Source organism: Oncorhynchus kisutch, linkage group LG19 (genome assembly GCF_002021735.2).
Source record: "Oncorhynchus kisutch isolate 150728-3 linkage group LG19, Okis_V2, whole genome shotgun sequence".
Lineage (NCBI taxonomy): Eukaryota > Metazoa > Chordata > Actinopteri > Salmoniformes > Salmonidae > Oncorhynchus > Oncorhynchus kisutch.
This window is the reverse complement of record NC_034192.2, coordinates 62,474,022-62,501,062: the sequence shown is the minus strand read 5'-3', so window position 1 is coordinate 62,501,062 and position 27,041 is coordinate 62,474,022. Positions and strand designations below refer to the sequence as shown.

The 27,041-nt window shown below is 35.5% G+C and overlaps 1 protein-coding gene across 1 annotated transcript in view; it reads left to right on the top strand.

Annotated features, from left to right (window-relative positions):
* The first annotated feature begins 6 nt into the window (after positions 1–6).
* Positions 7–27,041, top strand: part of klhl4 (kelch-like family member 4) — a 66,799-nt gene continuing 39,764 nt past the window's right edge. Inside the window, 2 exon segments of the mRNA XM_031798261.1 lie at positions 7–477; positions 480–687. Coding sequence (XP_031654121.1) covers positions 246–477; positions 480–687 — 440 coding nt within the window. The 5' untranslated portion in view covers positions 7–245.

The window sequence follows — 27,041 nt, the reverse complement described above, 5'->3', positions numbered from 1 at the left end:
AGGAAGAAGAGGGTGGCGTACAGAACTGAACATACTGGAACTGAATTCATAGGCTCTTTTCTTTACCCTCCTCCATGTTTTAGGGGGGATTCTACACTAGTGCATTTGACTGCTGCCTTCTTCTTCATCTTGAAAGAAAGAAAGAAAGAAAGAAAGAAAAGAGAAAGAAAAAAGCGTGAAAGAAAGGAATAAGAGAGAAAGATAGAGAGAAAGAAAGAAAGAAAGAGAGAAAGAAAGAGAGGAGGATGTCGGGAAAGAAGGAGTTTGATATGAAACAGATCCTCAGGCTGCGTTGGCGCTGGTTTAGTCATTCATCCCCAGAGTTCTGCCGTGGAGGAGGAGGAGGAGGAGGATACCTCCAGGAGAGCTTTGATCACAGAGGGACCCCAGTCCAGGGCAGGCTGAAGAATCACTCCCGGGACAGAGGTGGCAGTGGAGGGGGACTCCGGAAGCAGAACGGCAACAGTCCGGTCCATAGTATCCTGGCCCCACGCCTGTCTATGTCAGAGCCAGTAATCAATCATGGCAACAGCAGAATATTATTCAGCACCTGCAGCAGCAGGGTGGCCACGAGCTGCCTAAGAACAGCAGCTCACCTAACAACACCAGGAAGGAGGACTGCTCCAAGAGCAGCCAGGAGAATGTGAAGAGTGTTGAAGAGTCCTTAGAGGCGGATGCAAGACACAGGTATGTCAAAGCTAGACACAGGTATGTCAAAGCAAGACACAGGTATGTCAAAGCAAGACACAGGTATGTCAAAGCTAGACACAGGTATGTCAAAGCAAGACACAGGTATGTCAAAGCAAGACACAGGGACACAAGTATGTGAAAGCTAGACAATGGTATGTCAAAGCTAGACACAGGTATGTCAAAGCAAGAGACAGGTATGTCAAAGCAAGAGACAGGTATGGCAAAGCAAGACACAGGTATGGCAAAGCAAGACACAGGTATTGCAAAGCTAGACACAGGTATTGTCAAGCAGAGACAGTTTGGTAAAGCAAGACACAGGTATGTCAAAGCAAGAGACAGATTTGGCAAAGCTAGACACAGGTATGGCAAAGCAAGAGACAGGTATGGCAAAGCAAGAGACAGGTATGGCAAAGCAAGAGACAGGTATGGCAAAGCTAAGACACAGGTATGTCAAAGCTAGACACAGGTATGTCAAAGCAAGACACAGGTATGTCAAAGCAAGACACAGGTATGTCAAAGCAAGACACAGGGACACAGGTATGTGAAAGCTAGACAATGGTATGTCAAAGCTAGACACAGGTATGTCAAAGCAAGAGACAGGTATGTCAAAGCAAGAGACAGGTATGGCAAAGCAAGACACAGGTATGGCAAAGCAAGACACAGGTATTGCAAAGCTAGACACAGGTATGTCAAAGCAAGAGACAGGTTTGGCAAAGCAAGACACAGGTATGTCAAAGCAAGAGACAGGTTTGGCAAAGCAAGACACAGGTATGTCAAAGCAAGAGACAGATTTGGCAAAGCTAGACACAGGTATGGCAAAGCAAGAGACAGGTATGGCAAAGCAAGAGACAGGTATGTCAAAGCAAGAGACAGGTATGGCAAAGCTAGACACAGGTATGTCAAAGCTAGACACAGGTATGGCAAGCAAGACACAGGTATGGCAAAGCAAGACACAGGTATTTCAAAGCTAGACGCAGGTATGGCAAAGCTAGACACAGGTATGTCAAAGCTAGACACAGGTATGGCAAAGCAAGACACATGTATGACAAAGCAAGACACAGGTACGTCAAAGCAAGAGACAGGTATGTCAAAGCAAGAGACAGGTATGTCAAAGCAAGAGACAGGTATGGCAAAGCTAGACACAGGAATGGCAAAGCAAGAGACAGGTATGGCAAAGCTAGACACAGGTACGTCAAAGCAAGACACAGGTATGGATGGAACTGAGATAAAAGATAAGTGCTTTAGCGCCTTGTTTCTGTTCACAGTACGTTACGGGAGAAGTTCACCACATAAGTCTGAATTTACAAATGTCAACATGTTAACCGGTTATTATTCCAAAAAGGTGAAGGCCTAAACTGAGATGTGTTATTTTATGTGTCCATGTATATGTATAGGTATAATTTTTTGCGAAACCTGGGAGGTAGTTCACTGGTACAGCTGTCTTTATAACTCACCTGGGAGGTAGTTCACTGGTACAACTGTCTTTATAACTCACCTGGGGGGGGTAGTTCACTGGTACAGCTGTCTTTGTAACTCACCTGGGAGGTAGTTCACTGGTACATCTCTCTTTATAACTCACCTGGGAGGTAGTTCACTGGTACAGCTGTCTTTGTAACACACCTGAGGAGTAGTTCACTGGTACAGCTGTCTTTATAACTCACCTGGGAGGTAGTTCACTGGTACAGCTGTCTTTATAACTCACCTGGGAGGTAGTTCACTGGTACAACTGTCTTTATAACTCACCTGGGAGGTAGTTCACTAGTACAGCTGTCTTTATAACTCACCTGGGAGGTAGTTCACTGGTACAGCTGTCTTTATAACTCACCTGGGAGGTAGTTCACTGGTACAACTGTCTTTATAACTCACCTGGGAGGGTAGTTCACTGGTACAGCTGTCTTTATAACTCACCTGGGAGGTAGTTCACTGTACAGCTGTCTTTATAACTCACCTGGGGAGTAGTTCACTGGTACAGCTGTCTTTATAACTCACCTGGGAGGTAGTTCACTGGTTGAGCTGTCTTTATAACTCACCTGGGAGGTAGTTCACTGGTACAGCTGTCTTTATAACTCACCTGGGAGGTAGTTCACTGGTACAGCTGTCTTTATAACTCACCTGGGAGGTAGTTCACTGGTACAGCTGTCTTTATAACTCACCTGGGAGGGTAGTTCACTGGTACAGCTGTCTTTATAACTCACCTGGGGAGTAGTTCACTGGTACAGCTGTCTTTATAACTCACCTGGGAGGGTAGTTCACTGGTACAGCTGTCTTTATAACTCACCTGGGGAGTAGTTCACTGGTACAGCTGTCTTTATAACTCACCTGGGAGGTAGTTCACTGGTACATCTCTCTTTATAACTCACCTGGGAGGTAGTTCACTGGTACAGCTGTCTTTGTAACACACCTGAGGAGTAGTTCACTGGTACAGCTGTCTTTATAACTCACCTGGGAGGTAGTTCACTGGTACAGCTGTCTTTATAACTCACCTGGGGGGGTAGTTCACTGGTAAATCTGTCTTCATAACTCACCTGGGAGGGTAGTTCACTGGTACAGCTGTCTTTATAACTCACCTGGGAGGTAGTTCACTGGTACAGCTGTCTTCATAACTCACCTGGGGGGTAGTTCACTGGTAGAGCTGTCTTTATAACTCACATGGGGAGTAGTTCACTGGTACAGCTGTCTTTATAACTCACCTGGGAGGTAGTTCACTGGTACAGCTGTCTTTATAACTCACCTGGGAGGTAGTTCACTGGTAGAGCTGTCTTTATAACTCACCTGGGAGGTAGTTCACTGGTAGAGCTGTCTTTATAACTCACCTGGGGGGGTAGTTCACTGGTACAGCTGTCTTTATAACTCACCTGGGAGGTAGTTCACTGGTACAGCTGTCTTTATAACTCACCTGGGAGGTAGTTCACTGGTACAGCTGTCTTTATAACTCACCTGGGAGGGTAGTTCACTGGTACAGCTGTCTTTATAACTCACCTGGGGAGTAGTTCACTACTACAGCTGTCTTTATAACTCACCTGGGAGGTGGTTCACTCGTACAGTTGCATTTATATCCCACTCACACAATCTAGTCTACAGGATGAAGAAACGCAAACCAATAAAAATTATTTAAATGATTAATTGGACGTCATGCATGGTATCACAGACGAGACGACTTCATGTTTTTGTGCAGATAATGCGTCCTAAGCCTTTGCTTTATTGCTGTGAGAAGAAAGAAGTATGTATTGAGCTGGTACCCCGACAGCAGCAGCAACAGAGATTTTATTATGACTGTATTCATCCTGGGAGTTAAAGTGGCTACAGGAAGAACACACATCAGAGAGAGAGAGAGAGAAAACGCAGTCACCGGCAGACAGACAGGCCCTATAAAACAGAAAGAAAGAGAGAGAGAGACAGAAAAGAGAGAGAGAGAGAGAGAGAGAGAGAGAGAGAGAGAAAGAGAAAGAGAGAGAGAGAGAGAGAGAGAGAGAGAGAGAGAGAGAGAAGGCAGGCAGGCAGGCAGGCCCTATAAAACAGAAAGAGAGAGAGACAGATAGAGAGAGAGAAAGAGAAAGCGAAAGTGAAAGAGAAAGAGAAAGAGAAAGAGAAAGAGAGAGAGAGAGAGAGAGAGAGAGAGAGAGAGAGAGAGAGAGAGAGAGAGAGAGAGAGAGAGAAAGAGAGAGAGAGAGAGAGAGAGAGAGAGAGAGAGAGAGAGAGAGAGAGAGAGAAGGCAGGTAGGCAGGCACAGGCAGGCACAGGCAGACAGACAGGCCCTATAAACAGAAGGAGAGACAGAGAGATTGAGAGAGAGAGAGAGAGAGAGAGAGAGAGAGAGAGAGAGAGAGAGAGAGAGAGAGAGAGAGAGAGAGAGAGAGAGATGGAACGCAGGCACAGGCAGATGGACAGGCCCTATAAAACAGAAAGAGAGACACAGAGAGAGAGAGAGAGAGAGAGAGAGAGAGAGAGAGAGAGAAAGAGAGCGAGAGAGAACACAGGCACAGGAAAACAGACAGGCCCTATTAAACAGACCAACCAAGGAGGGCCTACAGCAGCACCTAGATCTTCTGCACAGATTCTGTCAGACCTGGGCCCTGACAGTAAATCTCAGTAAGACAAAAATAATGGTGTTCCAAAAAAGATCCAGGACCACAAATACAAATTCCATCTAGACACCGTTGCCCTAGAGCACACAAAAAAACTATACCTACTTCGGCCTAAACATCAGCGCCACAGGTAACTTCCACAAAGCTGTGAACGAGCTGATAGACAAGGCAAGAAGGGCATTCTATGCCTTCAAAAGGAACTTATAATTTGACATAACAATTAGGTTCTTATGAAAGAGAAGACTTTCAATTGTTCTCCAGAAACATATCTCAGATTCTGATATTAAACTCCCGCCGACATACTGTCACGCCCTGACCATAGAGTGCCTTTTTATTTCTCTATTTGGTTGGTCAGGGTGTGATTTGGGTGGGCATTCTAGTTTGTCAATTTCTTTGTTGGCAGGGTATTTTTCTCAATCAGAGGCAGCTGTCTATCGTTGTCTCTGATTGGGGATCATACATAGGCAGCCTTTTTCCCACCTTAGTTTGTGGGATCTTGATTTTGTATTGTTGTATTGTTGCTGTGTAGCCTTCGTTCATATTTTGTTGTTTTTTGGTGTTCATCAAATAAAGTAAGATGTACGCTTACCACGCTGCACCTTGGTCTAATTCTTCCCATCAACGAATGTGACACATACAATCTTTACCTGTTTTGCTGTTCATTTGCTAGTTCATCTCTGGCATATTATTTTATCGGAAAGCAACCTCTAAAAGGATTATGTTCAAATACATCCTTGGGAGTTTGGGCTGTGTGATCTTCTGTTGTTGTGTACATCTTATAGACAGTATATTTTTCTGGGGTGATATCTTTCTGGGGTGATATCTTTCTGGGGTGATATCTGGGGTGATATCTTTCTGGGGTGATATCTGGGGTGATATCTTGTTCTGCTTGTGTTGTGTTGTTGCAGGAAAGTAAACAAGTGTTGATGTTGAAAGGTGAGCACTAAAAGCCAATCAGAGATGAAGAGGATCTGTCTCCCTTTATTCCCTCTATGGCAAACTCAGGTGATAAGCCCTTCACAGACACTGATACCAAAACAAGGCTGTCTATACCTGTAGATCAGTGGTGTTCAAACTTATTCAGCGGGGACCCATTTCTTTACCAAGAACTTCTGGGGACACCATCTCTTTACCGAAGACTTCTGGGGACACCATCTCTTTACCGAGAACTTCTGGGGACCCCATCTCTTTACCGAGAACTTCTGGGGACCCCATCTCTTTACCGAGAACTTCTGGGGACCCCATCTCTTTACCGAGAACTTCTGGGGACACCATCTCTTTACCGAGAAGTTCTGGGGACCCCATCTCTTTACCGAGAAGTTCTGGGGACCCCATCTCTTTACCGAGAACTTCTGGGGACACCATTTCTTTACCGAGAACTTCTGGGGACACCGTTTCTTTACCAAGAACTTCTGGGGACCCCACCCCTTCACAAATCTAATGACACAACCTTAAAATCTGTGTATTAAAATTTTTACATCAACAAATAATCTATTTAATGTTCATCTCACTTATAAAATGTACCAAATTGTTTCATGTATTGTCCCATAAAATAATATGTACACTACCGCCCCACACCCCAACATGCAACAATTTCAAACATTTTACTGAGTTACAGTTCAAATAAGGAAATCTGTCAATTGATATAAATGCATTAGGATCTAATCTACTGATTTCACTTGACTGGGAATACAGATATGCTTCTGTTTGTCACATATACCTTTAAAAAACTGTCAGTATCTGGTGTGACCACCATTTGCCTCATGCAGCATGACACATCTCCTTTGCATAGAGTTGATCAGGCTGTTGATTGTGGCCTGTGGAATGTTGTCCCACTCCTCTTCAATGGCTGTGCCAAGTTGCTGGATATTGACGCGAACTGGCACACAGTGTCATACACGTCGATCCAGAGCATTCCAAACATACTCAATGTCTGGTGGGTATGCAGGCCATGGAAGAACTGACATTTTCAGCTTCCAGGAATTGTGTACAGCTCCTTGCATTATCATACTGAAACATGAGGTGATGGCGGCGGATGAATGGCATGACAATGGTTCTCAGGATCTCTTCATGGTATCGCTATATGCATTCTAATTGCCATCAATGAAATGCAATTGTGTTTTTGTCCGTAGCTTATGCCTGCCCATACCATAACCCCACCGCCACCATGGGGCGCTCTGTTCACAAGGTTGACATCAGCAAACCAATTACCAATATTGATAGTGTTACCAATATTTATAGAATGTTACCAATATTAATAGAATGTTAATAATATTAATAGTGTTACCATTATTTATAGAATGTTACCAATATTAATAGAATGTTACCAATATTAATAGAATGTTACCAATATTAATAAAATGTTAACAATATTAATAGTGTTACCAATATTTATAGAATGTTACCAATATTAATAGAGTGTTACCAACATTACTAGAGTGTAACCAATATTAGTATAATGTTACCAATATCAACAGAATGTAACCAATATTAATAGAATGTTAAAAATATGAATAGTGTTACCAATATTTATAGAATGTAACCAATATTTATAGAATGTTACCAATATCAATAGAATGTTACCAATATTAATAGAATGCTACCAATATTAATGTAATGTTACCAATTTTGATAGTGTTACCACCATTACTAGAGTGTTACCATCATTACTAGAGTGCTACCAACATTACTAGAAAGTTACCAATATTAATAGAATGTTACCAATATTAATAGAATGTTACCAATATTAATAGAATGTTACCAATATCGATAGCATTACCAATTTTAATAGTGTTACCAATATTAATAAAGTGTAACTAAGATTCATAGAATGTTACAAATATAAATAGAATCTTACCAATATTAAAATAATGTTACCAATATTAGTAAAGTGTTACCAATATTAATATAATTTTACAAGTATTAATAGAATGTTACCAATATTAAAATAATGTTACCAATATCAGTAAAGTGTTACCAATATTAATATAATTTTACAAGTATTAATAGAATGTTACCAATATTAAAATAATGTTACCAATATTAGTAAAGTGTTACCAATATTAATATAATTTTACAAGTATTAATAGAATCTTACCAATATTAAAATAATGTTACCAATATTAGTAAAGTGTTACCAATATTAATATAATTTTACAAGTATTAATAGAATGTTACCAATATTAAAATAATGTTACCAATATTAGTAAAGTGTTACCAATATTAATATAATTTTACAAGTATTAATAGAATCTTACCAATATTAAAATAATGTTACCAATATCAGTAAAGTGTTACCAATATTAATATAATTTTACAAGTATTAATAGAATCTTACCAATATTAAAATAATGTTACCAATATTAGTAAAGTGTTACCAATATTAATATAATTTTACAAGTATTAATAGAATGTTACCATTATTAATAGTGACACCAATATCAATAGTGTTACCTAAATTAATAGAATGTTACCAATATTAATAGTGCTACCAATATTCATATAATGTTACCAAAATGAATAGAATGTTACCAATATTAATAGAATGTTTGTCACGCCCTGGTCAAAGTATTTTGTGTTTATCTTTATGTATTTGGTCAGGCCAGGGTGTGGCATGGGGTTTTTGTAATTGTGGTGTGTTTGTCTTGGGGTTTTGGTGGTGGTATTGGGATTGTTGCTAGTAGGGTTATCTAGCAAAGTCTATGGCTGTCTGGAGTGGTTCTCAATTAGAGGCAGGTGTTTATCGTTGTCTCTGATTGGGAACCATATTTAGGCAGCCATATTCTTTGAGTTTGTGGTGGGTGATTGTCCTTAGTGTCCTATGTGTACTCTTTGTTAGTTTGCACCAGATAGGCTGTTTCGGTTTCGTTTATTGTTTTGTAGTATTCGTGTTTCTTTGTTTGATTAAATATGAATCTAAATCAACACGCTGCGTTTTGGTCCGATCCTTGTTCTACCTCTTCGTCAGAGGAGGATATAGAAGAAAACCGTAACAATGTTTACAATATCAATAGAGTTTTACCAATATTAATATAATGTTACCAAAATGAATAGAATGTTACCAATATTAATAGTGACACCAATATCAAGAGTTTTACCAATATTAATATAATGTTACCAATATTAATATAATGTTACCAATATTAATAGAATGTTACCAATATTAATAGAATGTTACCAATATTAATAGTGTCTCCAACATTACTAGACTGTTACCAATATTAATAGAGTGTCTCCAACATTACTAGACTGTTACCAATATTAGTCAAATGTTACCAATATGAACTTGTTTGGGATAGGGGGCAGCATTTTCACTTTTGGATGAATTGCATGCTCAGAGTGAACCTCCTACTCAGTCCCAGATGCTAGTATATGCATATGATTATTAGTTTTGGATAGAAAACACTCTGAAGTTTCTAAAACTGTTTAAATGATGCCTGTGAGTATAACAGAACTCATATGGCCGGCAAAAACCTGAGACAAAATCCAAACAGGAAGTGGGAAATCTGAGGTTTGATAGAATGTTACCAATATTAGTATAGTGTTACCAATATTAATAGAATTTTACAAATATTAATAGAATGTTACCATTATTAATAGTGCTACCAATATTAATATAATGTTACCAAAATGAATAGAATGTTACCAATATTAATAGTGACACCAATATCAATAGAGTGTTACTAAATTAATAGAATGTTACCAATATTAATAGTGCTACCAATATTAATATAATGTTATCAAAATGAATAGAATGTTACCAATATTAATAGTGCTACCAATATTAATATAATGTTACCAAAATGAATAGAATGTTACCAATATAAATGGTGCTACCAATAGTAATAGAATGTTACCAATAGTAATAGAATGTTACCAATATTAATAGAATGTTACCAATATTAATAGTGTTACCAATATAAATAGAATGTTACCAAAATAAATGGAATGTTACCAATATTAATAGACTTTTCCAAATATTAATAGAATGTTACCAATATTATTAGTGTTGCCAATATTCATAGAAAGTTACCAAAATAAATTGAATGTTACCAACATTAATAGAATGTTACCAATATTAATAGAATGTTACGAATATTAATAGTGTTACCAATATAAATAGAATGTTACCAATATTAATAGAATGTTACCAATATTAATAGAATGTTACCAATATTAATAGAATGTTACCAATATAAATGGTGCTACCAATAGTAATAGAATGTTACCAATAGTAATAGAATGTTACCAATATTAATAGAATGTTACCAATATTAATAGTGTTACCAATATAAATAGAATGTTACCAATATTAATAGTGTTACCAATATAAATAGTGCTACCAATAGTAATAGAATGTTACCAATAGTAATAGAATGTTACCAATATTAATAGAATGTTACCAATATTAATAGTGTTACCAATATAAATAGAATGTTACCAATATTAATAGAATGTTACCAATATTAATAGTGTTACCAATATAAATAGAATGTTACCAATATTAATAGAATGTTACCAATATTAATAGAATGTTACCAATATTAATAGAATGTTACCAATATTAATAGAATGTTACCAATATAAATAGAATGTTACCAATATTAATAGAATGTTACCAATATTAATAGTGTTACCAATATAAATAGAATGTTACCAATATTAATAGAATGTTACCAATATTAATAGTGTTACCAATATAAATAGAATGTTACCAATATTAATAGAATGTTACCAATATTAATAGAATGTTACCAATATTAATAGAATGTTACCAATATTAATAGTGCTACCAATATAAATAGAATGCTACCAATATTAATAGTGTTACCAATATAAATAGAATGCTACCAATATTAATAGAATGTTACCAATATTAATAGAATGTTACCAATATTAATAGAATGTTACCAATATTAATAGTGCTACCAATATAAATAGAATGCTACCAATATTAATAGTGTTACCAATATAAATAGAATGTTACCAATATTAATAGAATGTTACCAATAGTAATAGTGTTACCAATATAAATAGAATGTTACCAATATTAATAGTGTTACCAATATAAATAGAATGTTACCAATAGTAATAGAATGTTACCAATAGTAATAGAATGTTACCAATATTAATAGTGTTACCAATATAAATAGAATGTTACCAATATTAATAGAATGTTACCAATATTAATAGAATGTTACCAATATAAATAGAATGTTACCAATAGTAATAGAATGTTACCAATATTAATAGAATGTTACCAATATAAATAGTGCTACCAATAGTAATAGAATGTTACCAATAGTAATAGAATGTTACCAATATTAATAGAATGTTACCAATATTAATAGTGTTACCAATATAAATAGAATGTTACCAATATTAATAGAATGTTACCAATATTAATAGTGTTACCAATATAAATAGAATGTTACCAATATTAATAGAATGTTACCAATATTAATAGAATGTTACCAATATTAATAGAATGTTACCAATATTAATAGAATGTTACCAATATAAATAGAATGTTACCAATATTAATAGAATGTTACCAATATTAATAGTGTTACCAATATAAATAGAATGTTACCAATATTAATAGAATGTTACCAATATTAATAGTGTTACCAATATAAATAGAATGTTACCAATATTAATAGAATGTTACCAATATTAATAGAATGTTACCAATATTAATAGAATGTTACCAATATTAATAGTGCTACCAATATAAATAGAATGCTACCAATATTAATAGTGTTACCAATATAAATAGAATGCTACCAATATTAATAGAATGTTACCAATATTAATAGAATGTTACCAATATTAATAGAATGTTACCAATATTAATAGTGCTACCAATATAAATAGAATGCTACCAATATTAATAGTGTTACCAATATAAATAGAATGTTACCAATATTAATAGAATGTTACCAATAGTAATAGTGTTACCAATATAAATAGAATGTTACCAATATTAATAGTGTTACCAATATAAATAGAATGTTACCAATAGTAATAGAATGTTACCAATAGTAATAGAATGTTACCAATATTAATAGAATGTTACCAATATTAATAGTGTTACCAATATAAATAGAATGTTACCAATATTAATAGAATGTTACCAATATTAATAGTGTTACCAATATAAATAGAATGTTACCAATATTAATAGAATGTTACCAATATTAATAGAATGTTACCAATATTAATAGAATGTTACCAATATTAATAGTGCTACCAATATAAATAGAATGCTACCAATATTAATAGTGTTACCAATATAAATAGAATGCTACCAATATTAATAGAATGTTACCAATATTAATAGAATGTTACCAATATTAATAGAATGTTACCAATATTAATAGAATGTTACCAATATAAATAGTGTTACCAATATAAATAGAATGTTACCAATATAAATAGAATGTTACCAATATTAATAGAATGTTACCAATATTAATAGTGCTACCAATATAAATAGAATGTTACCAATATAAATAGAATGCTACCAATATTAATAGAATGTTACCAATATTAATAGAATGTTACCAATATTAATAGAATGTTACCAATATTAATAGTGCTACCAATATAAATAGAATGTTACCAATATAAATAGAATGTTACCAATATAAATAGAATGCTACCAATATTAATAGAATGTTACCAATATTAATAGAATGTTACCAATATTAATAGAATGTTACCAATATTAATAGAATGTTACCAATATAAATAGTGTTACCAATATAAATAGAATGTTACCAATATAAATAGAATGTTACCAATATTAATAGAATGTTACCAATATTAATAGAATGTTACCAATATTAATAGTGCTACCAATATAAATAGAATGTTACCAATATAAATAGAATGCTACCAATATTAATAGAATGTTACCAATATAAATAGTGTTACCAATATAAATAGTGTTACCAATATAAATAGAATGTTACCAATATTAATAGAATGCTACCAATATAAATAGAATGTTACCAATATAAATAGTGTTACCAATATTAATAGTGTTACCAATATAAATAGAATGTTACCAATATAAATAGTGTTACCAATATTAATAGAATGCTACCAATATAAATAGAATGTTACCAATAGTAATAGAATGTTACCAATATTAATAGAATGTTACCAATATAAATAGTGCTACCAATAGTAATAGAATGTTACCAATAGTAATAGAATGTTACCAATATTAATAGAATGTTACCAATATTAATAGTGTTACCAATATAAATAGAATGTTACCAATATTAATAGAATGTTACCAATATTAATAGTGTTACCAATATAAATAGAATGTTACCAATATTAATAGAATGTTACCAATATTAATAGAATGTTACCAATATTAATAGAATGTTACCAATATTAATAGAATGTTACCAATATAAATAGAATGTTACCAATATTAATAGAATGTTACCAATATTAATAGTGTTACCAATATAAATAGAATGTTACCAATATTAATAGAATGTTACCAATATTAATAGTGTTACCAATATAAATAGAATGTTACCAATATTAATAGAATGTTACCAATATTAATAGAATGTTACCAATATTAATAGAATGTTACCAATATTAATAGTGCTACCAATATAAATAGAATGCTACCAATATTAATAGTGTTACCAATATAAATAGAATGCTACCAATATTAATAGAATGTTACCAATATTAATAGAATGTTACCAATATTAATAGAATGTTACCAATATTAATAGTGCTACCAATATAAATAGAATGCTACCAATATTAATAGTGTTACCAATATAAATAGAATGTTACCAATATTAATAGAATGTTACCAATAGTAATAGTGTTACCAATATAAATAGAATGTTACCAATATTAATAGTGTTACCAATATAAATAGAATGTTACCAATAGTAATAGAATGTTACCAATAGTAATAGAATGTTACCAATATTAATAGAATGTTACCAATATTAATAGTGTTACCAATATAAATAGAATGTTACCAATATTAATAGAATGTTACCAATATTAATAGTGTTACCAATATAAATAGAATGTTACCAATATTAATAGAATGTTACCAATATTAATAGAATGTTACCAATATTAATAGAATGTTACCAATATTAATAGTGCTACCAATATAAATAGAATGCTACCAATATTAATAGTGTTACCAATATAAATAGAATGCTACCAATATTAATAGAATGTTACCAATATTAATAGAATGTTACCAATATTAATAGAATGTTACCAATATTAATAGAATGTTACCAATATAAATAGTGTTACCAATATAAATAGAATGTTACCAATATAAATAGAATGTTACCAATATTAATAGAATGTTACCAATATTAATAGTGCTACCAATATAAATAGAATGTTACCAATATAAATAGAATGCTACCAATATTAATAGAATGTTACCAATATTAATAGAATGTTACCAATATTAATAGAATGTTACCAATATTAATAGTGCTACCAATATAAATAGAATGTTACCAATATAAATAGAATGTTACCAATATAAATAGAATGCTACCAATATTAATAGAATGTTACCAATATTAATAGAATGTTACCAATATTAATAGAATGTTACCAATATTAATAGAATGTTACCAATATAAATAGTGTTACCAATATAAATAGAATGTTACCAATATAAATAGAATGTTACCAATATTAATAGAATGTTACCAATATTAATAGAATGTTACCAATATTAATAGTGCTACCAATATAAATAGAATGTTACCAATATAAATAGAATGCTACCAATATTAATAGAATGTTACCAATATAAATAGTGTTACCAATATAAATAGTGTTACCAATATAAATAGAATGTTACCAATATTAATAGAATGCTACCAATATAAATAGAATGTTACCAATATAAATAGTGTTACCAATATTAATAGTGTTACCAATATAAATAGAATGTTACCAATATAAATAGTGTTACCAATATTAATAGAATGCTACCAATATTAATAGAATGTTACCAATATAAATAGTGTTACCAATATAAATAGTGTTACCAATATAAATAGAATGTTACCAATATTAATAGAATGCTACCAATATAAATAGAATGTTACCAATATAAATAGTGTTACCAATATAAATAGTGTTACCAATATAAATAGAATGTTACCAATATTAATAGTGTTACCAATATAAATAGTGTTACCAATATAAATAGAATGTTACCAATATTAATAGAATGTTACCAATAGTAATAGAATGTTACCAATAGTAATAGAATGTTACCAATATTAATAGAATGTTACCAATATTAATAGTGTTACCAATATAAATAGAATGTTACCAATATTAATAGAATGTTACCAATATTAATAGTGTTACCAATATAAATAGAATGTTACCAATATTAATAGAATGTTACCAATATTAATAGAATGTTACCAATATTAATAGAATGTTACCAATATTAATAGTGCTACCAATATAAATAGAATGCTACCAATATTAATAGTGTTACCAATATAAATAGAATGCTACCAATATTAATAGAATGTTACCAATATTAATAGAATGTTACCAATATTAATAGAATGTTACCAATATTAATAGAATGTTACCAATATAAATAGTGTTACCAATATAAATAGAATGTTACCAATATAAATAGAATGTTACCAATATTAATAGAATGTTACCAATATTAATAGAATGTTACCAATATTAATAGTGCTACCAATATAAATAGAATGTTACCAATATAAATAGAATGCTACCAATATTAATAGAATGTTACCAATATTAATAGAATGTTACCAATATTAATAGAATGTTACCAATATTAATAGTGCTACCAATATAAATAGAATGTTACCAATATAAATAGAATGTTACCAATATAAATAGAATGCTACCAATATTAATAGAATGTTACCAATATTAATAGAATGTTACCAATATTAATAGAATGTTACCAATATTAATAGAATGTTACCAATATAAATAGTGTTACCAATATAAATAGAATGTTACCAATATAAATAGAATGTTACCAATATTAATAGAATGTTACCAATATTAATAGAATGTTACCAATATTAATAGTGCTACCAATATAAATAGAATGTTACCAATATAAATAGAATGCTACCAATATTAATAGAATGTTACCAATATAAATAGTGTTACCAATATAAATAGTGTTACCAATATAAATAGAATGTTACCAATATTAATAGAATGCTACCAATATAAATAGAATGTTACCAATATAAATAGTGTTACCAATATTAATAGTGTTACCAATATAAATAGAATGTTACCAATATAAATAGTGTTACCAATATTAATAGAATGCTACCAATATTAATAGAATGTTACCAATATAAATAGTGTTACCAATATAAATAGTGTTACCAATATAAATAGAATGTTACCAATATTAATAGAATGCTACCAATATAAATAGAATGTTACCAATATTAATAGTGTTACCAATATAAATAGTGTTACCAATATAAATAGTGTTACCAATATAAATAGAATGTTACCAATATTAATAGTGTTACCAATATAAATAGTGTTACCAATATAAATAGAATGTTACCAATATTAATAGAATGCTACCAATATTAATAGAATGTTACCAATATCAATAGTGCTACCAATAGTAATAGAATGTTACCATTATTACGAAATGTTTATTTTATTTGTCACAGTGAAACTCTTACTTACAAGCCCTTAAACAAAAACACAGTTTAAAGAAAATAACTAGAAAAGTAAGAGATAAGAATAACAAATAATTCAAGAGCAGCAGTAAATAACAATAGAGGGGCTATGAGATGGCGCTGGGCAGACATTTTACATGCCCCCAGCCGATTATGTTTTTGTTCGTTTATTTGCATTGTTTGTAACTCATTTTTTGTACACAATGTTGCTGCTACCGTCTCTTATGACCGAAAATAACTTCTAGACATCAGGACTGCGATTACTCACCACGGACTAGCAGAATCCTTTTTTTCCTTTCACGACTCTGACGAGCCCGACTCGAAGGATATACTGCTTCCTCGGGAACAGGCCCCGAACCCTGTGATCTGAGTGAAGAGGAGGCGGAGAAAGAGGGGCCGAAGGGCAGGCTGCCTTCTGAGAATTCGTAGGCGATCGAATAATCCCCCACTTTCTTCCATTTGTCACATTCTGACCTTTATTTTCCTTTGTTTTGTCTTTATTTAGTATGGTCAGGGCGTGAGTTGGGGTGGGTAGTCTATGTTTTGTGTTTCTATGTTTAGGTTTCTGTTTCGGCCTAGTAGGGTTCTCAATCAGAGGCAGGTGTCGTTAGTTGTCTCTGATTGAGAATCATACTTAGGTAGCCTGGGTTTCACTGTTGGTTGGTGGGTGTTTGTTTCCTTGTCTGTGTTTGTCACCACACGGGACTGCTTCGGTTTGGTTTTCGTTTATGTTCACGTTTATTGTTTTGTAGTTCTTAGTGTTCAGTTTATGTTTTATAATAAACTATCACCACGCTGCGTTTTGGTCCGATCCCTGCTACCGTTAAATCTGCCATTACACCATTCTGTTAGGAAACGTGCAATCCTTGGAGAATAAAATCGATGAGTTACCCAGATGATTAAACTACCAATGGGACATTAAAAACTGTAACATCTTATGCTTCACGGAGTTCTGGCTGAACGACGACAATATCAACATACAGCTGGCTGGTTATACGATGTACCGGCAGGATAGAACAGCGGCATCTGGTAAAACAAGGGGCGGCGGGCTATGTATTTTTGTAAATAACAGCTGGTGCACCATATCTAAGGAAGTCTCAAGATATTGCTCACCTGAGGTAGAGTATCTCATGATAAGCTGTAGACCACATTACCTACCAAGAGAGTTTTCATCTGTATTCTTCGTAGCTGTTTACATACCACCACAGTCAGAGGCTGGCACTAAGACAGCATTGAATGAGCTGTATTCCGCAATAAGCAAACAAGAAAACACTCACCCAGAGGCGGAGCTCCTAGTAGCCGGGGGCTTTAATGCAGGGAAACATAAATCCGTACAGTGACCGTGCATACATGCCCCAACCAGAAGCCATGGATTACAGGCAGCATCCGCACTGAGCTAAAGGCTAGAGCTGCCACTTTCAAGGAGCGAGACTCTAACCCGGAAACTATTTAAGAAATCTCGCTATGCCCTGTAGTATGATTCGATCTTAGATAGAGGACTAAGATCGAATCATACTACACCGGCTCTTCTCTCATGACTGCATGGCCAGGCACGACTCCAACACCATCATTAAATTTGCAGATGACACAACAGTGGTCGGCCTGATCACCGACAACGTTGAGACAGCATATAGTGAGGAGGTCAGACACCTGGTCGTGTGGTGCCAGGACAACAATCTCTCCCTCAACGTGATCAAGACAAACAAGATGACTGTGGACTACAGGAAAAGGAGGATCGTGCACACCCCCATTCTTATCGACTGGGCTGCAGTGGAGCAGGTTGAGAGCTTCAAGTTCCTTGGTGCCCACGTCACCAACAAACTAACATGGTCCAAGCAAACCAAGACAATCGTGAAGAGGGCACGATGAAACCTATTCCCCCTCAGGAGACTGAAAAGATTTGGCATGGGTCCTCAGATCCTCAAAATGTAAACAAATATATAAACCCACCCCCAACCAATATATATCACTGCACCATCGGAGAGCTCCTATATGCTCATCACTGACATCCAAACGACCTCTCATTGCTGCCAAATAATCAACGTTTCAACCTGCTTTCTCTGAAATATACAACATAACCCCAAATAAATAGAAACACTGACCTATTCTTACAAAACACTAACAGAAGTTTGAGTCAGCAGCTTTAACCATGACTAAATGATATCTAAATTCCCCCTCAAACGTCTTGGAAGAGAAATACCAAATCCTTCTCCCTGTCAACGGCAGTAACTCAGTTGTTTTTCATGATGGCTTATAGGCTCTCAGTTGGTGGTTGACACCCAGTCTGATGTCAAGATCCCATAATGCTTGTGGAATACGCAAGCAGTAGTAGGATGTATAGCCTAATAACAAAGGAATTTCTTACAAAAACTTCAAGATACAAAGAAATCAATTTTACAATTAAAATGTTGTTTTGTTTCTATTCTTTAAAAGTGTTGCTATTGGCCAAACAGGTATTTGTATGAGCGTTATTATTATTGCAAACATTGTGTGGTTCTTGATGTTCCTTAAAACAACCATCAGCAAACTAGGGGAAGTGGTTTGCTAACACATGCACATTTTCCACTTAAATGTACATTTCCACTTTCCTGAAGTCCCCCAGGCCTCGGCAGAGTAATCATATAGGTCATATATGTATGTGGAATGCCAAATCTCACTAAGGAATTGAATGTAGTTTTCCTTACCACTGCAAATACTATATTTCTACATTTAATATGTTTTCAGCAGCACATCTAGCATATTTTATACACATATGACATATCAGCAAATGCTTGGAACACTCACACACTGCTGTAAATATGAACGATTGAGTCAGCAAATGAAACCACTAATTCTAAAGGGCGGCAGGTAACCTAGCAATTAAGAGTGTTAGGCCAGTAACCGAAACTTCTCTAGTTTTTTACTAAAATCTTCTGATGTGCCCTTGTGCAAGACTCTTAACCCTAATTGCTCCTGTAAGTCTCTCTGGATAAGTGACTGCTAAATTGCTAAAGTGTAAAAAAATAAAAAGGGAAAAAACGTCAGATTGATGTCTTTCCATTTAAACCAACTCAAGGTTTGTTGTCCCAAATAGCACCCTTTTCCATATATAGTGCACTACTATTGACCAGGGAATAGGCACACAGGGGTGTCGTAATAGAGGGGAGGGAGAGATATATTGGGGGCAATAACCATTCTCCATTAATTGCCGTAGCAATTTTCCTCCATGTGCTCTCAAACACAAAGAGACCTTTGGTTGTTCTCTCAACCAGATACCTCTGGTAGATACAGACATAAAGATGCCATACTGTTAAAGAAGCTGGCTAGCCTTTAGGCCACACGGATATACTCATATTAAAGGATATCTGTTACAACAAATGAAACAGCAGACATAAACCATTAGAAATCTGACTGTCAGTATGGTGAGGGTGGTGGGGGACAGAATTATCTGCAGCTCAGGCTTGGTAGTCTCTTGTTTGACTGCTGGGATGAAGTGATATCACTGAATGAATGGATGAATGAATGAATGAATATGACTCTCTCTGCTTAACACATTTGAATGCTAGCATGGCAGATTTACCATAAAGGAAGCAGAGACATAACATTATCTAATGGACTAGGTTACTCTATGTGGACGACTTGGCATGCCATGTGGGTCTTTGTCTGAGTAGTTTCTTTACCAAACTAATGCAGAGAGGGAGATGGGGGGAAGTGGGCTAGCTGCTGTAATCCTGATCACCCTTATAGTTATAATAGGATTTATAAACCATGACCTTTAAATATTGCTTTGGGATGAGTAATCCTAGGAGACGTGCAAATATCCAATCAGGTCCTCTGTTGGCTGTTGGTAGACCATGGTGCTTGAAACGCTGCGACCGTCGGGACAGCCCGTTTCAAAATGTATATATGCATGACTGTAAATTGCTTTGGATAAAAGTGTCTGCTTAATGGATTATATTATAGATTATTATTACATAAAACATTCTAAAATATAGCGTTGGCCTACTAGATATTCAATAGAAGAAAGGAGAAAGGGGGGATAACTAGTCAGTTGTTCAACTGAATATATTCAATTGAAATGTGTCTTCCGCATTTAACCCAAACCCCTTCAATCCAGCAACCTTATGGTTACTGGCCCTACGTTCTAACCGCTAGGCTACCTGTCACCCTAAAGAGTTTTAATATAGTTGATATTTGAAAGTACCCTTTTTCAGACTCATTTTGAATTTACTTTGTCAGATAATGGTGTGATATAGGTCCCGAAAACAGTGTAATGGTGCTGCTGTTACAGATTGGCATACTGGTAGCTATTTTGTTGAATCAATCATATTAGAGAAATGTATTTATGTTGTTGAATCTGTCATATTAGAGCAATATATTTACATTGTTGAATCTATCAGATTAAGGCACAATTAATTTCTGTGTAGTAAACTGTTATATTAAGGAAGTATTGCTGTGTTGTAATCGATCAGATTAAGGCAGTATTGCTGTGTTGTAATCGATCAGATTAAGGCAGTATTGCTGTGTTGTAATCGATCAGATTAAGGCAGTATTGCTGTGTTGTAATCGATCAGATTAAGGCAGTATTGCTGTGTTGTAATCGATCAGATTAAGGCAGTATTGCTGTGTTGTAATCGATCAGATTAAGGCAGTATTGCTGTGTTGTAATCGATCAGATTAAGGCAGTATTGCTGTGTTGTAATCGATCAGATTAAGGCAGTATTGCTGTGTTGTAATCGATCAGATTAAGGCAGTATTGCTGTGTTGTAATCGATCAGATTAAGGCAGTATTGCTGTGTTGTAATCGATCAGATTAAGGCAGTATTGCTGTGTTGTAATCGATCAGATTAAGGCAGTATTGCTGTGTTGTAATCGATCAGATTAAGGCAGTATTGCTGTGTTGTAATCGATCAGATTAAGGCAGTATTGCTGTGTTGTAATCGATCAGATTAAGGCAGTATTGCTGTGTTGTAATCGATCAGATTAAGGCAGTATTGCTGTGTTGTAATCGATCAGATTAAGGCAGTATTGCTGTGTTGTAATCGATCAGATTAAGGCAGTATTGCTGTGTTGTAATCGATCAGATTAAGGCAGTATTGCTGTGTTGTAATCGATCAGATTAAGGCAGTATTGCTGTGTTGTAATCGATCAGATTAAGGCAGTATTGCTGTGTTGTAATCGATCAGATTAAGGCAGTATTGCTGTGTTGTAATCGATCAGATTAAGGCAGTATTGCTGTGTTGTAATCGATCAGATTAAGGCAGTATTGCTGTGTTGTAATCGATCAGATTAAGGCAGTATTGCTGTGTTGTAATCGATCAGATTAAGGCAGTATTGCTGTGTTGTAATCGATCAGATTAAGGCAGTATTGCTGTGTTGTAATCGATCAGATTAAGGCAGTATTGCTGTGTTGTAATCGATCAGATTAAGGCAGTATTGCTGTGTTGTAATCGATCAGATTAAGGCAGTACTGCTGTGTTGTAATCTATCAGATTAATGCAGTATTGCTGTGTTGTAATCGATCAGATTAAGGCAGTATTGCTGTGTTGTAATCGATCAGATTAAGGCAGTATTGCTGTGTTGTAATCGATCAGATTAAGGCAGTATTGCTGTGTTGTAATCGATCAGATTAAGGCAGTATTGCTGTGTTGTAATCGATCAGATTAAGGCAGTATTGCTGTGTTGTAATCTATCAGATTAAGGCAGTATTGCTGTGTTGTAATCGATCAGATCAGTAGTTATTTCTGCTTAATAAATCAAGCTCCACAGTGTTCAGTGTGGAGGGTGTGGGAGGAGGAAGTTGCTGTATCTGTGACCCTACAACTAGTAAACAGAGAACTGTAGAATAGCAATACAATGGCTAAACCCCGATTGGCACTCTATTCCCTAGATTGTGCACTGTGCATATAATAGGTGCCATTAGGGATGAACATATTCTGGAAGGAAACTCAGATTTTTGCTTGCAGTGTTAGGTGCTTGACGTTCTTATGACATTCAACTGCGATGAATGTTTTAAAATCTGTTATTCACTACAATGCTGGACTTCAAACAACATCTTGACACTTCCTTCAAGGGTTACGAGGAGTAACAAGTATCGCTGCTTTAGTTCTGCAGTACTAACCTCGTACTAACGAGTATCACTGCTTTAGTTCTGCAGTTCTTAGCTCGTACTAACGAGTATCACTGCTTTAGTTCTGCAGTTCTTAGCTCGTACTAACGAGTATCACTGCTTTAGTTCTGCAGTTCTTAGCTCGTACTAACGAGTATCACTGCTTTAGTTCTGCAGTTCTTAGCTCGTACTAACGAGTATCACTGCTTTAGTTCTGCAGTTCTTAGCTCGTACTAACGAGTATCACTGCTTTAGTTCTGCAGTTCTTAGCTCGTACTAACGAGTATCGCTGCTTTAGTTCTGCAGTACTAACCTCGTACTAACGAGTATCACTGCTTTAGTTCTGCAGTTCTTAGCTCGTACTAACGAGTATCGCTGCTTTAGTTCTGCAGTTCTTAGCTCGTACTAACGAGTATCGCTGCTTTAGTTCTGCAGTACTAACCTCGTACTAACGAGTATCACTGCTTTAGTTCTACAGTTCTTAGCTCGTACTAACGAGTATCACTGCTTTAGTTCTGCAGTTCTTAGCTCGTACTAACGAGTATCACTGCTTTAGTTCTGCAGTACTAACCTCGTACTAACGAGTATCACTGCTTTAGTTCTACAGTTCTTAGCTCGTACTAACGAGTATCACTGCTTTAGTTCTGCAGTACTTAGCTCGTACTTACTGTTCCTCTGACATAGTAACTTACTGTACCTCTTCGATAGTAACTTACTGTACCTCTTCGATAGTAACTTACTGTACCTCTGACATAGTAACTTACTGTTCCTCTGACATAGTATCTTACTGTACCTCTGACATAGTAACTTACTGTACCTCTTCGATAGTAACTTACTGTACCTCTGACATAGTAACTTACTGTACCTCTGACATAGTAACTTACTGTTCCTCTGACATAGTATCTTACTGTACCTCTGACATAGTAACTTACTGTACCTCTTCGATAGTATCTTACTGTATCTCTGACATAGTAACTTACTGTACCTCAAAAAACTTTACCGCGTTCCTTTGAGCCCATAGAGAGGTGATACATCTTGGTTTTACAGTCCCAGTCCTTATTCAGTCTAGTTTTGTGTTGCCAAGCAAGGCTATGTCCCAAAGGCTCCCCCATGGGCCCTGGTCAAAAGTAGTTCACTATATAGGGAATAGGGGGCTATTTGGTATGAGCGCAAGACTCCCTGAGTCAGACAGGGCAATAAATGACAGATGAATTTATCATAAAGCTCCCCAATAAAGGTTTTTACAATAGGCTGTGGTCCACAGCCTCGTATATATGAAATATTTTCTGAAAAGTCGAAAGCCACAAGTTGTCCTGTATGTGTGGATTCTGTTTCTATGGTGGTGTAGACTGATAAGATACCCATCATAGATGTTGACATTTCTGTACATTCTCCCATGTAACAGTGTGATCCAAAAAACTTTGAAAACTATGAATCTCCTCAAAGAAACAACTTTTAGAATCTGTTAATTCTCTCTGACAGTTGCGACTGATTATTTTAGTGTAACAAACGACTTAAATGTCAGCAAGTGGATTTGCTCCCCCCCCCCCCCCCCCGTGAAGGACACCAAAGTAACTGGCCTGAATGATTTGCCACAAGTCTGAAGGATTACTTATACTCTGTAAAACAGCATGTAATCTTCCGGTCTTTGGGGAGCAGGGCTCAGAATACAGCATTAACACAATACTGTGAACGGGAAGCCAGCTCACTTGCTTAGTCCATGTCTATAAAAAAGAAAAACATGTTTTGTTTGGAAGGCGAGGCGGGAGTTGCCTAGATTTGTAAGCAGCCTGTCCCGTTGGAGTTTAGCGCTCAGTTTCTTTATCCACTTAGGTACGCAGTTTAGTTGTTACACTTTTAATTCGGCTCAGACTGGTGGAGAAAGATGGCGGTTTAGTCTATAAAATGATGTTTGCCTGCCACATGGCAAGTTGTGTTTTATCGTATCACTATGATGACTGTGTTACTTCGATTGTGATACAAAATACCTTTTAGGTCTGCTAGGTACGCACTCATTGTACCTAGCAGTAACGAGTATCATTGCTTTAGTTCTGCAGTACTTACCTATAAGTAGTACTTACCTCGTACCTACCGTACCTCTGAGATATTAACTTACTGTACCTCTGACATATTCATTGACTGTACCTCTGACATATTAACTTAGTGTACCTCTGACATAGTAACTTACTGTACCTCTGACATATTAACTTAGTGTACCTCTGACATATTAACTTAGTGTACCTCTGACATATTAACTTAGTGTACCTCTGACATATTAACATACTGTACCTCTGACATATTAACTTAGTGTACCTCTGACATATTAACTTACTGTACCTCTGACATAGTAACTTACTGTACCTCTGACATAGTAACTTACTGTACCTCTGACATAGTAACTTACTGTACCTCTGACATATTCATTTACTGTACCTCTGACATATTAACTTACTGTATCTCTGACAAATTAACTTAGTGTACCTCTGACATATTCACTTAGTGTACCTCTGACATATTAACTTACTGTACCTCTGACATATTAACTTAGTGTACCTCTGACATAGTAACTTACTGTACCTCTGACATATTAACATACTGTACCTCTGACATATTAACTTAGTGTACCTCTGACATATTAACTTAGTGTACCTCTGACATAGTAACTTACTGTACCTCTGACATAGTAACTTACTGTACCTCTGACATAGTAACTTACTGTACCTCTGACATAGTAACTTACTGTACCTCTGACATATTCATTTACTGTACCTCTGACATATTAACTTACTGTATCTCTGACATATTAACTTAGTGTAACTCTGACATATTAACTTAGTGTACCTCTGACATATTAACTTACTGTACCTCTGACATATTAACTTAGTGTACCTCTGACATAGTAACTTACTGTACCTCTGACATAGTATCTTACTGTATCTCCGACATAGTAACTTACTGTACCTCTGACATAGTAACTTACTTTACCTCTTCAATAGTAACTTACTGTATCTCTGACATAGTAACTCACTGTACCTCTGACATATTAACTTACTGTACCTCTGACATAGTAACTTACTGTACCTCTGACATAGTAACTTACTGTACCTCTGACATATTAACCTACTGTACCTCTGACATATTAACCTGCCGCACAGCAAGTTGGGTTTTGTCATATCACTATGCTGACTGGGTTACTTTGATTGTGATACAATATACCTTTTAGGTCTGCTAGGTACACTCTGAGAGGGCTCCAAAAAGGTTCTTCGACTGTTCCCATGTATAGTAGAAACCTTTGTGTAAAGTGTAAACCCGAAAAAGGTTCTACCTGGAACCAAAAAGGTTATTTAAAGAGTTATCCTATGGGGATTGTACGTCTCTCGGTTTCTGTGTATGTGTGTGTGTGTGTGTGTGTGTGTGTGTGTGTGTGTGTGTGTGGGGGGGGGGGGGGGGGGGGGGGGTATAAATACTGTGGAAAATGTTTGAGCTGCATTTTGGAAAACCCCAACCTACCTGTCAAAACATCAACCGACATGTCTCAACATTATTAGCCACAAATTAGCTAACCTTGATCCAAAAAAGGACAACACAAATGTATTTCAATCAAATCCTAGAGTTTAAAAGGATATTTGTACTTTAGCGAAGCATTCAATGGCCATCCAACCCTAACAATGTGATGTAAACATAATGCAACCTCCAAAACCTCCAGGAATACATGCAAACAGCCGAAAAAAAACATATTTGAATGCTATTTTTTTGGCGTTTAGGCTGTGTAAATCTGGTTAGATTCCTACCATAGTGTAGTTGTGGGCCACGTTGAGCAGATCCATGCATCCCTGGGCATCAGCGAAGGAGCGTATCCCCAGGCAGTTAGATGGATGGAGTTGTTTCATGAGGAAGTTACAGCTGACCTCAATGACTTGCCAGAGCTGCAGAAGGCAGGCTGCAGCCAATAGACTCTCTATGGTCTCCTCCTTCAATTCAAGGACACCTGCAACATTAACAAGATATGTTGTCACAGAGAACAATGGAAGTAGAGCTTCATATGAGCTCCCAAAACTTTACCAGGCCTGGGGCACAGGGGAGAAAATGACTAAAAACATCACCAGGCCTGGGGCACAGAGGAGAAAATACCTAAAAACATCACCAGGCCTGGGGCACAGGGGAGAAAATACCTAAAAACATCACCAGGCCTGGGGCACAGGGGAGAAAATACCTAAAAACATCACCAGGCCTGGGGCACAGGGGAGAAAATACCTAAAAACATCACCAGGCCTGGGGCACAGGGGAGAAAATACCTAAAAACATCACCAGGCCTGGGGCACAGGGGAGAAAATACCTAAAAACATCACCAGGCCTGGGGCACAGGGGAGAAAATACCTAAAAACATCACCAGGCCTGGGGCACAGGGGAGAAAATACCTAAAAACATCAC